This window comes from Acipenser ruthenus, chromosome 49 (genome assembly GCF_902713425.1).
Source record: "Acipenser ruthenus chromosome 49, fAciRut3.2 maternal haplotype, whole genome shotgun sequence".
Classification (NCBI taxonomy): Eukaryota; Metazoa; Chordata; class Actinopteri; order Acipenseriformes; family Acipenseridae; genus Acipenser; species Acipenser ruthenus.
In genome coordinates this window covers 5,095,476-5,111,966 of record NC_081237.1, presented here as the reverse complement: position 1 = coordinate 5,111,966, position 16,491 = coordinate 5,095,476, and the positions used below count along the sequence as shown (strand labels likewise).

At 38.9% G+C, this 16,491-nt stretch overlaps 1 protein-coding gene across 3 annotated transcripts; it reads right to left on the bottom strand.

Annotated features, from left to right (window-relative positions):
• Window positions 1-952: 952 nt before the first annotated feature.
• LOC117428889 (cold-inducible RNA-binding protein B-like) lies at window positions 953-8,046 on the bottom strand. Of its 3 annotated transcripts, XM_034047878.3 has the most exons (8): window positions 7,906-8,046; window positions 6,975-7,089; window positions 6,675-6,781; window positions 6,420-6,555; window positions 6,191-6,284; window positions 6,026-6,081; window positions 2,523-2,621; window positions 953-1,344 (listed from the first exon to the last, which is right to left on the bottom strand). In XM_034047878.3, exons 2-7 carry the CDS (start codon window positions 7,072-7,074, stop codon window positions 2,617-2,619), a joined length of 498 nt encoding a protein of 165 aa, XP_033903769.2. In that variant the 5' UTR covers window positions 7,075-7,089; window positions 7,906-8,046; the 3' UTR covers window positions 953-1,344; window positions 2,523-2,616. The 3 variants fall into 3 exon arrangements, with proteins under 3 accessions (XP_033903769.2, XP_033903767.2, XP_033903768.2); XM_034047876.3 differs by lacking the exons at window positions 953-1,344; window positions 2,523-2,621 and adding an exon at window positions 4,578-5,435; XM_034047877.3 differs by lacking the exons at window positions 953-1,344; window positions 2,523-2,621 and adding an exon at window positions 4,578-5,435 and having other exon boundaries at window positions 6,429-6,555.
• Between the last annotated feature and the right edge of the window lie 8,445 nt (window positions 8,047-16,491).

Below are 16,491 nucleotides of genomic sequence, written 5' to 3'. Positions count from 1 at the left end.
CTGTTGTCAACTTTACCTGAAACAGAGGTAACATTACTGCAGCATTTTCAGAGACACAAAGCTCCAAGTAGAAGGCACCCCCACTCAGAATTGTTAACATTTTGCTTCATAAAGTCGAGTCAAACTTGCCGAAAAAGCTTACGGTAACATTATATTATATACCGCATTGTAGTTTTCCCCATATACTTGGCAAATTGAAAAATGTGACATTTCAAAAATCAATATGAAATACTGTACTACTATCATGGCTTCCGGTAGACTTTTGCAATATTTTGTAGTTTCTTTATTTACAAGATTTTAAATAGAGATATAAATTATGTTAATATATATATTAAAATTGTCTCAATCCAAAGATTCTAGGCGAGACAAAACTTTTGGCCATATCCTTGCATTTCCTTGGACACAGTGGGATGATCTACTTGGTATGAATTTGTAATTCAAACCCATCAATGACTTTATAGCTTACTCAGTGGTTGCAGTAGGATTCCAATATGTTGCATACATTTTAGTAGATTCTTGAATACAAGAAAAGTGAGGGAACTGTGCTCTAAATTTGAGAGATCACTGGTGGTCCTAAATTCTGCACTTACTACTAGCTACTGCAGTGCTAGTCCAAGGATCATCTCCTTAGTTCCAACTAACTAGCCTACTACCAAATACAATGATCCAAATACAATTGATCCAACACTATTACAGGCCTGATGGCTAAACTGAACCTTTTTTTTTGTTGGGGGAATGGCAGTGGGGGAGGCAAGCAAGAGAAGCGATGCATTTGCATTTAACTAGTTTTAATAAATGTCCTTACATGTTTCTTTAAACCTGGTGAATACACTTCCTGAGGTAAAACAGTTGTGAATCATTCAGCTTATTTGCAGAGTATACTCCCATTTAAGGTATTATGACTGCATTTAAAAGAAAAAAAAAACAAAAAAAACAAAAACACCCACACAACTTTAAAACGTAATCATTCTTTATTGATGAACAGAAGACTTAAACATTTTACATGTCTCAAAAGACATGCTTCACCAAGAGGCATTGAAGTACAAGCAATATCTTCCCTTACCAGAAGGCCTCTGGGTGGATCTGGATGCAGTTAAGAGAACGGCACCAAGGAAAATCAAAGGTGTCACTCAAAAGCGAATCCCAGACGATTTATTCAGTTAAATCCTATAATTGCCACGTAGAGTCTATTCCACGCCTTTTACCCTGCATAAAAGCCACCACATCACACTGAAGATTAGCCCTCAAAAGTGCAGTTCATCCATCCCCAGTGCATGCAGTGCCAGAAGCCTTAGGGTCTCTGGCGATAGTGACTGGAGGGCCATTCCTCTACCAAACTTCACCCTGAAATAAAAAGCTTTTTAATATGCCACCTTCATGCCAATTATCATTCACAAACTACACACTAGGCAAAGAGCAGTTGAAAAACCAAATCACAAAACACATTTGTTTATTAAAATACTTGTGTTGATCCTTTGCACATTGCTATTTGTACAGAATTTTAAAACCCAACATTGTTAAACTTACTCAAGGGGACACTTTAAAACTATACAAATACAAACTATATGTAGGGCCCTATGAAATCCGCATTTGAGAACATGGACGGAATTGCAGAATTCAGAGAAAAAAAAAATAAACTGAATTAAGCACCTGAGGACATTACCACAAAATCAGTTTAAACAAACTATACATGTATAGATTTTAATTACATTGAAAAATAGCACTGTTTGTATGACAAGAGGCTTCAAGAAACACACGTCATGGGAATGCATGAAAACTATTTTTGTACCACTCCGCCACCAAACACAACCGTGATTTTAACTGTAAAAAAGCGCTGCCTCCCGTGCCACTTCACTTACTAGCTAGCTACCGTTAATCGCTCGGGGGCAGAAAACGACTACTTACAAGTCATTCTGAGCAGATAGTACTGTAATGACTACTGCAGAGTGTAGGGTCTAGTTGCTGCATTTTTTTCTTCAAAGTTCTCAGGGAGATATCCCAAGTGTCTAATAAATTAGAATAAATCTAAATATTTAGGTTTATTTACATTTGTCAATTAAGGAAAACAAATCTATTTTGAAATGTTATAGTTCAGCTCATGTTAAAGAAAACTACTAAACAATCCAATTTGTACCCTTTTTTCTGAAAGCACTTTGATTAAGACCAGTTAGAAAGGGTTGTCATGTTTTCATGCATTTCTAGCTTAATCATTGCTGTCAATGCATTAAAACACTTGTGGTTATAAAATACAAAACAAATTACAGATTTTTAAAACCAAAAAAATCCATTAAAAAAACAAAACAAACACACCAGGAAATAAATCAGAAACATCTAAATGAAACAGGACAGAGGGCCCTACATATGTCCAAGTCTTCATACCCGAGAAAAACAAAGAATCAGTGCGACTATGGGACGACGAAGGAACCTACTCAGATTGAAGTTAGTTCCCTAAAAATACACACGTTTCAGCAGAACCAGGCAAACACACTGATTTTAAACTTATGGACAATATACATACTAACCTGGTTGGCAACAGTACCAGCTCACAGGAAAACTCCTACATTGCAGCAAATCTTTGCTCAGGACATCACTAGCAATCCATTGGCAATACAATGATCAACCTAGTTAAAAAGAAACAGACATTAAAACTTCACATCCAATCCATGAAGACTACTTTAAGTCATGTACTTTAACTTCACTACAGAACCCAAGGTTGACAAATGCTGCTAAACATTTGTATACCTCGAGTTTCTTCTTGTATTAAACAAATTACTCAAATATGTAAAAGGGGCATCAATGCAATTTAAATACACATGTATTCATTTTTAGACCACCAAGTATACATTTTACAGGTACTTGGTTTCTGGTGGCAGTTTTGCATTGTTAGTCATCTGGACATTTGTGAACACCAACTCAATTTCACTAAACTATGGTTGGGATATACGGAATCCATGAATATGATGGTGGTCAGAGCAATGGATTAAGACCCAGGTGAACCTAGTTTTTAACCCCCAGCTCCAGGACCAACCACACTGGAGAAACTCTGCTCCAAGTTAATAAATTGGTATTGCCAAATAAGAAAATAAAATTAAGTGGCTATACCTTTTGGGGTGGATCTAGTATAGTTTCTATAAAACATAGGATAGAATTTCTGTACTTAAAGAAAAAGAAAAAAAAACCAAACAAACCCAATTTGACTGACTGAATATTACTTTAACAAATGTTTTATCCAGAACAAAAGCCTTAGTGGCCATGTACAAAGGTGAATACAAAAACAAGCGTGGGCTTCTATAGGCAAGTACTTGCATTTAAAATTTAAAAGTATATATTCAAATGATAGACCCAAAAGGAATAGTCACTTAAAAGCTCTACCCCAACCCCAAAATAAAAATGTAATTAAATGTGAGCTGTTGAGAGCATATGTTCAAAGTTAAACTTGCTTTCAATTGTCAAAAATGCAGGCTTTTATCTGCTAGTCACTGGGAGACTGTACACCAGAAAATAAATAGGCTTGTACATAAAATGTAGGCCTATGCAAGAGGGATAACTTTTCTGGGAAAAACATAAATAAAAAGATCCTCTAAAGGCAGGCTACAACAGGACACGTGGCTGATGCGACACAGGAGGGTGGACTGAAAGTCAAGAGAATCATCCTTACGTTTGCTAGTGCACATGAATTTGGTTATCAATTTCCAGGTTACATTGAGGCTCACTGTCCCAAGGTTTAGGCACCACCAGCAGATAAGACACCGGGGTGCTGGTTTGGAGTTGTTTCAGATTATGGCCAACTACACAGCTGAACAGAAGAAACTATTTGCAGTTTGTATCATGCAGTCAAAGTGGCTTGGTAAATGCTTAAGAACAAAATGGATCTAAAGTGCAGGACTTCAGTTTTGACATCTTGGAAGAGGGATTCTCATGAACAGTATTTTTTTTTTCAAAATGAGAACTTAGTTGGAAGGATGCGAACAGGAGAGCAAAAGGAGTTACCTCAAATTACAGGCCTATCTCCACATATGAACTAGCCAAGAGAGCAGCTTTCATCTGAGAGGATTCGCTTGTAGGTAGGCACAACACTTCTTTCTCCAAGGACTTTGTTGATTTTCCAAAGGCTAGCAAAGAACTCTTGGATGTCATTAGGCATTATAACACCCCAGTTCCAGTTGTGTGAAGTTAGTATGGACAGTCAATTCTAGACTTTGAAAATAAAGTTGTCTTCCCTATACTCCCCTAACAGTAATTTTAAACTACTGAAGTGCCCATTTCTACAACTTTCAAATTCAAGACAAAAATATATAAAACACTCTTCCTACAGATTCTACATGCAGTACATACGCAAAATAATTCTAGAGACCCCCTAGTCTTCAGACTTGCATTTACATACATTATATAAAGAAATCCAGGATTTATTATCTACCACCCCCCTCCCTTTACCTTACACCACTCACACTTCCCCCTTCAGCTATTCTCATTAATATTCTGGCAACACCCATCTTGGCGAGTGTGTCATCACCCCCTCCCTCCGCTGGTGTAAAACAGAAATGTGAACAGTTCTTTTGAGGCACAAGGAAGCAAGGCAGATTCAACCAGTTGTTTAATGGGCTTCATGAAGCCAAAAATTACAAAATAAGTTTCTTCAATGTTTGATACAGAGAACGCAAAAGCACAATTTTCTTTTCCAGTGAAAAAAAAGGGACAGTTTGGTAGGTACATATTGAAGATCAGGAACTTCTGTCAAGTTTATTACAGAGATCGGATTCAGAACGTACATGTTGCAAAGAGTGATATATCTGTAAAGCCTGTAGCAGACTGCCTCTGAAATTTGGGCCACTGCAAATTTAAGTAGCCAGCCAATTCATTACCCAACGACAAAGTTGCCCAAAAGTAATCCACTCTAACACTGTAAATACACAATGTCTTTAGCTAGATCAAGGTGGTTTGCTGGAAATGGCTGTACCCAGGTTGCATTCCTACCTTGCTACACTAAAGGAATGCATTACAGTAATCTGAAGGTGCATAAAACCTTACTTTATTAAACATAAATTTCACAGCTTGTCAAGCTTCTATTGAGAGAAATGTGCTCAAATGCTTTAAACAAAATAACTCTAGAAAGTAAAAATCTCCCCTCACTTAAAATAAACAAAAAAAAGTCTTAGTTGAGGGAAGACTTAACACTCAATTTTAAATGAGAAATATTTAACCAAGATAAACTGCTAATAAAGCTGTTAGAAATACAGGAGCTAAAACAAGGTAAAAGTTGGGTTTTTGTTTCATTATCAGAAGCGGTCAGGCTGCGTGTGACAAGGTCACAACCAGAAACTACAGATTAAACACAAGACACTAGAAAAAACAGATTCTTCGAAGATTATATCTTTATAAACACAGCCACCGAAGAGAGGATCTTGAACCAGGAAGGATTTTTTATTCGTGTGTAGCTGAGGACAAGAAGCAGGTACAGATGTAAAGGCACTGAAGCATACGGATAAATACTGACTTATTACTTTTACTTCCTCCCCATATCAATCCCCTAGACAGTTAAACACAGGTCATTCTGTTGGAGATGAATAAGTTTCCTCTATGTGCGATTACACTTGTGCAAGATGCAGGCCATTGCGATTTGGATTACTCGAGATTGTAATGAGCTTAGAAATTGACCACACTTTGCATTGAATTAGGCTACGATGTAGGACATCCTTAACGGCTAGCAAATCGTCAAATGCAGACCCCTTTGTTCAAGATCAAATACAGTAGTTTGGCAGACTTGAATTCTGTTTCTTCCTTAACATGGTTTAACCAAGAATGGTGCAAATTGTGGTGGAATTAGGATAGTGCCTTTAGCTGGATTCACATGGACTGTCAGAATTAAAGGACTCGAGTGCAGGTCTGAGATTGGATATGCTGCCTTGCAGTCAACATTGGAAATCAATAGATTTAAAACTGATCAAACGCTGCTTCAGAATACAAAGAATATACACCCTCCCCATTCGCTACCCCCCACCCACCCTTCACTGTTATTCAAACTTACCATAGCTGTCATAGCCATCTCTGTAGTTGTTGCCTCTGTCATAACTTCCCTGCCCCCTGAGGAATGGAACAAAAAGGAATCAGAAACCATTTACAAGACAGGGGGGTGGTTTGTTGTGGTTGACACACAAACCATTTCTGAAAGTGCAGTTAAATTGTGGTTTACCTGTTGTAATAACTTCTATCAGAAGAGTATCCACCGCTTCGCTGGCTATCAAAACGGCCGCCACCACCACCACCATAGCTTCTGTCTCCACCACCTGAAAATTAAAAGAGGAGGGTAAATTATAACGGATCCTTTAACAAGCAATTCTACTTCTAAAAGTAAATAAAAAGTAGGGCGTGACCTAAAGCAAAAAGGAGACTAGCACTTTTGCATCTTTGCCACCCCTTACCTCTCCCACCTCTGCCACCTCTGAAGTACTGTCCTCCACCGCCACGTCCGCCCCCAGAGCCGCCTCTGTATCCACCACCTCTGTTTCCTGAAGACTTGCCAGCCTGGTCAACCCGGATCTGTCGGCCATCAACAGACTGGAAGAAAAACAGGCAGTTAATAGAGCAATGGGGGAGTGTGCTGCATTTAAACAGAATGAGAACCTAAATTACTGGGGAAAAAAAATAAATAAAAAAATATATAAATTAAATCTCACCTTTCCATTCATTGCCATCATAGCATCCTTAGCATCTTCTGTGTTTTCATACGTGACAAAACCAAACCCCCTAGATCTACCGGTTTCTCTGTCCTTGATCACCACAACTGTAACAAGAGAAAGGCAATTCAAAATGGTCGTCTAAAAAGAGCCTGCAGGGGGCGAAGGAGACCACTCACTTACATTTATATAAAAAAAATGTAAGTAATACGTATTTAGAATGCTATGTGCTACCAACATACTCTAAACAATATCATATTTGGCCAAACATTAATTTACAAAACAGGACTAAAAACATACCTTCCGAGACATGTCCATATTTGGAGAAGACGTCTTCCAGGGACTGCTCGTTTGTGTCGAAGCTAAGTCCACCAACAAAAAGCTTTCCTTCGTCAGACATTTTGGAATTTTGTTACTGGAAGAGGAAAAAACAATTACGTTAGCAATATAGAACACAATCTATTGTAAATAAATAATTCCGTTTCGCGGCAAATTAATCCGACCTACTTCGCTGCTCGTGGCGGGTAACCCATCCCCCACCACGCACGCATGGCGGTCGGCCTTTCTTCCTTAGTTAAACCACCTTTTAATTAATTAATTGCAAAATAAATACGTAAATAAAATAAACTAGCGCTAAATTTGCATTTAAAAAGTGTACCGAAGTAAACACTCCAATCGGGAAATTCAAACTGCGTCACGATCAAGAAATGGACATTTCAGCGACGCAACTAAAACCGACATTCAGGAATTAAGCGACACCCTTTATTTACTTATTTATTCAGGTTCCACAATATCTGGCTATTTTTCGAAGCACTAAATATTACAAGTTACATCTTATCGTCGAGGGAACCCTTAGCAGTGCCAACAAAAAAGGGCGTGTTTCTTTGTTCAAGCATTGCCCGAACTGTCCGCCATTTTAGGTGCTTCCCCCACCCTCACACCACACTAGCTTGTTCGTAGAAGAAGAACCGTCGCGTCTCTTTCAAACTCCTTCCCCAACACTTACTTCACCGTTACATTGCAATTAGTTACGATCATTTGTATCTATTAGCTGTGCAATAAGTAATACATTACACGACATTACGTTCGATTTTCTTGCTATTCAATACTATATATATAAAAAAAATACATCTGGATATTTTAACAATATATAATACATCTGGATATTTTAACCAACATTGACAAAACTATTGAGTACAAGCACTTAATTATTTTTTTTCTTTTCACTCACCTTCTTCTAATCACAAGCAACCCCTTCTTCGTTGTGGCCGTTTGATAACCACTGCGTCAAAATGGAAGGATTATATAGCAGACTAACCACGCCCATTCACTGAATAATTCATAAGAAGGTGGCTTCTTTTCATTCGTCGTTGAGGCTTGGGTGTATGAATAATTATGCAAAATAGACGCAAACCCCCTGTAACCGGTTTGAGTAACACGAGGACGCGGTGAAACATACGAATGTTTTAAAAAGGCCTACAGATAGAATACAATAAAATAATAAACAAACACAAATCTGGCATGCAGGACATGTTGAAAACAACTGAAACGTGTAGTTTTGAACACTTAATAAATATATTTTCCAATTATTCATTTTTCATTGCTTTATATGGGGAAATAATGGCATCCTCACATGAGACTCATGCATTTGCGTCTTCCATAGTCCCCATGTAAACACTAGGAGAGTTGTTGCGTCTGTCCCCATATGTGGTGGCCGTGCATGAGTGTTAAATAGTTATACGTCTTTTAATATTGTAATAAAATAGCGAAATGTATTACATATGTCGCTGTATTTTTTTAAATGCTTTATGTAGTACCACATTATTTTTTAAATTGGTTATATTTTTCATAGGCCTATACTTAGTAATAAATAATATAGTAACCTATTTATTTGGAGTCTAACCAGTGTTTCTGGTTTCTATGGTTCAAACAAATGTTGGACTTGAATGTGCTCAGGCCCTCAGACTGCGTGACTCCCAGCACCCCTCCCCCACTACAAACAAGACGCGGCATCTGCTCTCAGTTGTGCTTTATAAACTACTACCAAATACATTGCCAAGAAGACAAAGGGACATATAACATGCTAATGATTTTATAAACAGAACCAGCAACTCACTATATCTATAACTGGGGCTATGGTTCCAGTCAGGGACTTAATCTGAACAATTATAATTCTGCATTCTTATAATTATTAGTATTTATTTATTTGGCACAGACCTTTATCCAAGGCGACTCACAGGTGTTGCAGGGCAGTACAGGGTTACAATGCAAGATTCATATTTAAATACAGTGTAATTTACAGTAAGAACAACTTATACTACTGTAATACAATACAAAATAAGATGTATCAAGTTAGAATTACAACAAGTTATATCTACAATGACAAACAGTAGTGCAATAGTGCAGCTGAGGATCCAGTAAAGTGGTGCTTAGTAAGCCAAAAATATACACAATAGCCTGAAGGACACTTCATATAGTTCATGAAAATCGTTTGGCTGGCCGCCCTGCATTTTATTTCTTTGTTGTGATTCAAATCCAAACAGCAGTGGCACACAGTCACATCCAAGCTCTACAGTACTTCAACCCTAAACTGATCAGTGCTCATGTAGCGCATTCCCCCGTGTAGGGAAGCAGACTTTGTACGTTGTGCACGTTGTTCACAGGTTGTTTTCATCTTAAGGAACATGTCCCCCTAACCTCTACCTGGAATCTACCAGTTACAGCTAGCACAATGCTCCCACTTGGCACACACAGATTACACTTATTCTAGGGGAGAAACCTGTTGTTGTTTATACAATATATCGACCCTCAAAAGTATCTAGCACCTATCATTTTGTATTTATTTTTTGGTTGGGTGTCATCAATGAAGAGGTGGGTACGAGATTAGTAAGTGAGCTAAACAACCACTTTCACTGGGTAAAAACAATGATGCACTAGTTCTGGAAGCCCTTACAAAATGTAGTTATGTTTCGAATGTCTTTTAAGGCTACCCCAAAAAAACATATATATTTTTTTATTTTACTTAAATTCGGAACGCTGTCATTTGAAGACCAGTGACAACTTCAACAGCCTTTAGTTAAAAAAAGATCTATATATTTTAAAGCTGGGATGGAAATAAGACTCCCATTGCATAGCAGTTTGATCCATTCCTGGTTTTACTAAGAGTTCAATAAGACAAACAGGAGCTTGTTACCTATACACTTGGCTAATCAAGCTCATAATAAAAAAGGTTACAAAAAAACTGGGACCCCAGCATGACCACACTGATAATAGTTGTATTTTAAATAAGCTATCTTGGATGAATAATTCAAACAAAAGCCGTGTGAAACTGCTCTAGCAGCAATCAGAACTATAGGCAGATGGGGGTCTAGCTGCAAGCATTTGCATTTTGCAGCCCTTTTTAAAACAATAGCCAAGATTCCTACTGTGCTACATCGGAATGACTTACAGAGGTGTTAATTCGATTAACAGTTTGCTGAACAGCTTTTCCAATGTTGCAGGAAATGCAAGAATAGGAGAAGGGCTCTTTGTAAAGACAAGAGTAACTATATTAAATACCGTTCAGGCTATCTAGAATGTTTTTGGCTTACTAAAGCACAATTGTAATTGTTCAAAAGTCACTGACTGGAACCATACCCTCAATTATAATTGAGAGTCGACAGTTCCCTTTATAAAAGCGTGAGCATCTTCTATGCTTGTTTCATACAAATTGCTAATTTTCTGAGTTTTGAAAATAAAACAGGGTTGCTGCCTTTTACTTTGCACTTACAAATGACATTTTATTCTGAACTGATAGAAAATCTCTTTCAATAACTTGCATGCTGTGGATTACTCAGTTATGGCAGTGACATAATGAATATTTATATAATACAAATTTGTGGAGTGTACTGTTGCACTGACTGATTCATACACAAATCAAAATGTCAACATTCATTACAAATCTAGTATCATCCATTCAGTTGATTTTTTTTGTACCAGTATTTGTTTATTCTTTGTTTTTTAACAGAAGCTATACAGTTTCCCCTTGTCTTCTTGCCAATGTATTTGGTACAAGTTTACAAGTAAGCACAAATGAGTCTTGTTTGTAGTGGGGGAGGTGCTGGAGGTCAAAAAGAGAGGGGTTGAGCAGAGATTCAAATCCAACAATGGCTCTAACCTTAGAAACTACAAAAGATGGTTATACCAGTGGCGGTGTAAACACATATTTGTTCCCACCAGCTAACATGTGTTCCCCCTGCATGCATGTTTGTTATTTATCCTATGTTGATGTAGATGATGCATGTATAATGCTAGTAATGGGAGCAACGTTTGCAGGCTGTTATCATGTATTATTGTAAGTGAGACTATTATTATTATTTATTTCTTAGCAGACGCCCTTATCCAGGGCGACTTACAATCGAAGGCAAATACAGGCCTGTCAGAGGGGACTGGATGGTACAAGTTTGGGGTTAGGGAATGTGGTTTTAAAATTAAGGGTTTAGTTGAAAGTACATGGATATAGAATTATATGTAATTATATGTTACAAAAAATAAGGGGGTACAAATATTCAGAAGGGGAACCAATATTCCTGAATATTGGTTCAGAGGGGGGGACAAATATTTGAGGGGAACATATATTCTCTGACACCAGTACTCAAAAGAAAAGTTTTTTTTTTTTCACCTTTTCAATGATAAATGCAAAGTGCCAAATATACTTTTTTTCCTTTGACCTGGTTTAAAAAATGTATATTCTAGAATAGTTCATATACTACTACTCTGTCCTTCACATAAATCAAAATATTATTTAGCACGTTACCAAAATATAAAAACGACAACTATGGAGCAATTTGGCCACATTTATCCAACAAATGGAAAAATATGACTATGTTTGCATCTTGGAAATTAGGCTGGGGTTTTGCTGAGGAAGCATTAGCACTTCAGTCCACACTAAATCTTTCTACTCTCTTTTGCAGCTACTGTGCCACACTGCAATGCACGGGAGACCTCTGGTGGTCAAAACATGAACTGTAGTTTATTCACAGGCCGTGCGATTATTACAGCGGACATCACTTTTAATTCTAGAAATAATTCTGCGATATATTTTTTTTAATTTAATGTATTTTAAATCCGGTATCTTCGATGAATAATTCCAACAAAGGACGTGTGAAAAAATGATAAACATGATATAAAAAGAAATCTTGCAGTACCGGAATTGTTAAATACATAAATACATTAATAATAATAATAATAATAATAATAATAATAATAACAATAATAATAATAAATAGTAGGCCTACCCGCCAACGTACTTTCAGTCGTGAGTAGTAATAAATAAAGAGATTCCTGGCTATAAATTATAATAATATATAATACACTGACTTGTATTCAGAAGTAGGGTCACAATAACTGACAAAACTGGCAATGGAATCTTCAGAAATTCAAAACAGGTAACATTCTACAGCGAGCACGCGAGCACGAGTTTCTGGTAAGACAACCCCACTCCGGTAATTAAAATATCGTATAAATGTTTTATTTATGCTGTTTTTTTTATTTTTTATTATTTGCGTCAGATGTAAAATAACATGCTTTTTAATATTAGTTTTTCTTAAGAGGCTGTTTATTTAAAATATCAACAGTATTATATGAATAGCAGCTCGTGTCATAAAATTATATAAAAAAAAACATGATACTGTAGTAAATGGCCGTCTTCTTTACGAAAGAAAACAAACCGTTTTAAAATGCACCCGGCTCGTATGGATCTATTCACTGTAATATACAAACATCGCCGTCTCCGTGTGCTTACGTGAAGACTGTACTGGACCGCACACCCCCGCTTCCACGTCAGTAGCCTGATAAAGATATGAAACCAAAACAAAAGATCTGCCTGATGGAGATTAAATCCGTAGCGTCTCACTGCCCTGTTCAAAGCTTAGCCTTCTGTGCACCGTTTGTTTTGTGTGAAAACAGGCGTTGTCGGCTCGCCAGTTCGTTTACATTTCCTAAAGGGTTTTTTTTTCTCATTGTCTATATTTTGCATGAGTATAAGAGAGAGAGAGAGAGAGAGAGAGAGAGAGAGAGAGAGAGAGAGAGAGAGAGAGAGAGAGAGAGAGAGAGAGATTTCAAAGTGCATTATATTCGGGCTACCACACAGAAAGACTGTTTGTTAAAATCTCTTGCATATTTTTAAAGACAATTTTTCTATTCAGGGATATCAAGATGTTTAGTGAGCAAGTAGTTGCAACAAACTCCCCACCCGCAGCTGTGCTGCTTTCCTAGAAAAAGGAGAACATTTCAGGGCACCATTCTACTTGTGAGAGGTCTTGCTTATTAAAATATTTAACATATTTTTAAAGAGGCGACGTTTATCTCTTCAGAGATACCAGGGTATTTAGAAAGAAAGGGTATGAGTGAGGAAACATGGGCTATAAATCATTTGTTGTTTGCAAACTTTTGAACACTACTGTCTGTATTATAAGTTACGTCAAGCGTCTTTGACCTAAGGCCTGGGGCCTCCTGAGTCATCGCTGGCTTGTTTTTCTCGATGCTGGAATCAAAAAACGAGTGCAGAACATAAAAAGAAAATAAAATAGAAAAAAGCTCATGAGCAGCGTGTCTCATTAACAGGAAGGGCAGAGGAATGGTACGTGGGTGGCTGTTGACAGGAGGACAGAGCTTGCACAACAGTGAGAGCGGGAGCTATACTTAGCCCTGGCTGCAGCGCTCAGATGTGATTTGTCTCTGCTGTGATAATACAGGTCTCTATGACTGGAACTCTCTCTGGAACATTCTGAAATTATAGGGTCAATAGGTAAAGGTGTTGGGCCGTGTTCACTAAGCATGCACCCCACTAAAACTACATATCTTATTATTATTATTATTATTATTATTATTATTATTATTATTATTATTATTATTATTATTATTTCGTTTTCAGAATCGTTACACATTTAAAACCATTGGAAGCCTGCATTGGAACCATAAAGCGCTGTCGCATGCTGTTTCTCACTCAGTCTGAAACACAGTTTTGCAGAAATTGAGGACACCTTTATATAACCTTCTATTGCTCCTAAAACATCTAATGTGAGCGGTGAGCTGAGTGCAGACCCCTTCCCTAGGGTTTCTATGAATCTATGCAAGGTTTCAGTGAAAGCAAAGCTGCCACAGTCGCAGTACCCCTGGGATACAGCAGAGGGCAGTGCTGACCTTCTCTCTCCACTCCCAGGGCATGTCTATATGCTGTGAGTAAACTGACACAGTCCTCCCTGTAAAAATGCAGAAAGGTTAAACTCCTACAGTGCTCGCCCGACACCCTAGAATTACAGCACTTACTGGAAGTGTGTTCACCGAAGTTGCTGACTGAGAATTAGTTGCTCCGATGCAGGGGCTGTGTCAGCTATGATGGGGCTGCAAGCCTGAATCACTCGCTAATCCCTCGATATTAATGACCTCAGCACTGAGCTAGTAGGAGGGCCGCCCTTGTGACTTACTTTATAATCCTGTTTCTTCACGAAAATCTTGCACAGATTCAATCAGAAACATCAGGGAAGGGGTCTGCTGTGATCGTCACACTGACGATATGTTACCAATGCTAGACTAATGGCAGCTGAAGGACCAAGGATTGCATGGAGACTGAGCTGCTCCCTCCCTCACCCCCTAAGAGAAAGGGTGCTCCCTTCAGTCCGGGGCAGGGTAGGCTTGAGGCATGGAGATTGAGCTAGCCAATTTGAGTTGCATGCATCATATTGCTTTCAGTATGTGTGCATGACTAATAACATTACGCAAACATTGACAAATACAAAAGGCTCTTACACATAAGTGGTCATTTTAATGTTCAGCAAAATGTATAGAGAGAAATAGAATGCTAGGCAGCTTGGTTCTTAGCTGACAGATCCCAGATTACAACAGCATGGAACTCAGAACCATAGGGTTCCTTAACCTGGCGTTTCAGAAAAAGCAGTTCTGCCCCTTTAAGATCTAAAAGAGAGGGTTGTTATTCTGTGCTTGTTGACATAACGACTGCTTGGGGGGGGGGGAGGCGTAGGTGTTCTGTGTGGGTCTCTTAATATATGTACCAAAACAAACCCCACCAGTCATGCATTTATTTAGATTTATAAATACATCTATATCTATCGCGATCGCTAAAAAAAACCAAAAAAACATTTTGAAATCAGAATGTGCACACGTTTTTTTTTACTGAAAAGACAAAAAAAAATTAAAAAGTTACAAAACCCTTAAGACAAACTTCGGTGCTTGTGCATCACCCTTCTGCACAGTGTGAGCATATTATTTACTGTACATTTGCAGCTTTTCCATTAGCATGTTTCCCCATAGTTCTCATTCACCACGCTTGCCTGTGCTTTTCCATGCTTTGCTTTGCTATACCACACTTAACTGAACTTTTCCAGTGGTGTTACTCTGGGTGCCTGTAAGCCTGCGGATGTGCGTCCCTGGGCATTGATTCACATGAGTGGGAGTTCCGGACGGGAGGGCGTCACATTCCATGAGGTTTTGCACCTTTTGCTTTTCAATGGAAACCCTCACATGCTGCTGAGGTTATGAACACACAGTAGAGACTGGAAGACCACACGTACAGCGCTGGCATTGCACAGTATTGAAAAGAACTGATTCACGTAATGCAAAAGCAATGCTGCCTATAATACAGCACAGTTGCATGGTAGTAGCATGGGAAACGCATGGAGGGAAATCTGCAAAATGACCAGGCACATTTCCTGTGGTAAACATTTAAACAGTGTGCTCCATACTGTAGGTGCTCCCGATGATTTCCCAGCCCCAGTCTCTGCAATGCTCAGCGCCATGCGTGCTGTGTCATGCATTGAAAACACATGACGGCTCCGCGTGGCAGGCTCTGTGGCAGGGCGTGGTTCCTGTGCTGGGTTTCAGTGGGTGGCCCTGTCGCACTCTTATTCTCTTGCATTTATTATTAAACTCTGTACAGCGCGGCCCCCGAGGGAGACACATATCTTTTTGCATTTCACGGTGAGATCTGGACCCTGAGTTCACTTGGACGGGGGGGGGGTCCCTTCAAGAAACGCATCACTGCAAACCTGCCACGCGTCACCCACTGGGACGTATTCTTGAAACAAATAGACAAACGTTTCAGCCAGTGCCTCCTTCAGTGTGCTGTGAGAAAAGAGGAGGGAGGGAACAGTGTACTGGAGAAGGCATTAGCTGAAGGCATTGTCTGTTTGTCTTAGTTTCTTGTAGTTTGACGTGAAACACACACGCACACACAGAATGCATTTGCAATGGGTGGTGGACATTTGCATGACTGTGCATTTTTTTTTTTTTTTTTTTACACATTTAACAGTAATAACGTGTTTCCGAGGTGATGAGAAACAATCCAAACCATGAGAGCATTCATTATGAGCCCAAGAGTGTTGGCACACAACATAATGCCTCTGGGCCTTCAGAGACAGTACGGATATTAGTTGCATATATATATATAATTACAGTGACATGCTTTTTGTGTGTTTCTTCCAAAGCTGTGTGTGTGTTATTGAAGGTGTTTGTATGAGCTTGTTGCCAGGACCCACCCTGCTCTCACAGTCTGTAATGATCCCTAGTAATGAAAGGGCATTGTACCAGCCAGCTTTTCCTCTTTGTCACTCTCCCAGGGCTCACAGTATCTCTCGCACACACTGATCTCCGGGGGGGTGGGGGGGGCGAGTCTGCCTCCTCCTGTCCTGACGTGAACTCCCCAAACCAGGAGAGAAAGAAGTGAAATGACATGACTGGTGATGCCCTACAGTCCTGTGTGTTTCTACTGGGGATCACCGTGCAGCCCAGCCTAGCCTTGCACCTCCACCCATACACCTCT

What these genes read in the sequence shown, in the direction of transcription:
- LOC117428889 (XM_034047876.3), bottom strand. Translation starts at nt 7,074, where the DNA reads ATGTCTGACGAAGGAAAGCTTTTTGTTGGTGGACTTAGCTTCGACACA. An exon ending in ATATGGACATGTCTCGGAAG is followed by an intron (nt 6,782 to 6,974) that starts GTATGTTTTTAG and finishes CTCTTGTTACAG; the next exon opens with TTGTGGTGATCAAGGACAGA. An exon ending in GATAGAAGTTATTACAACAG is followed by an intron (nt 6,082 to 6,190) that starts GTAAACCACAAT and finishes TCCATTCCTCAG; the next exon opens with GGGGCAGGGAAGTTATGACA.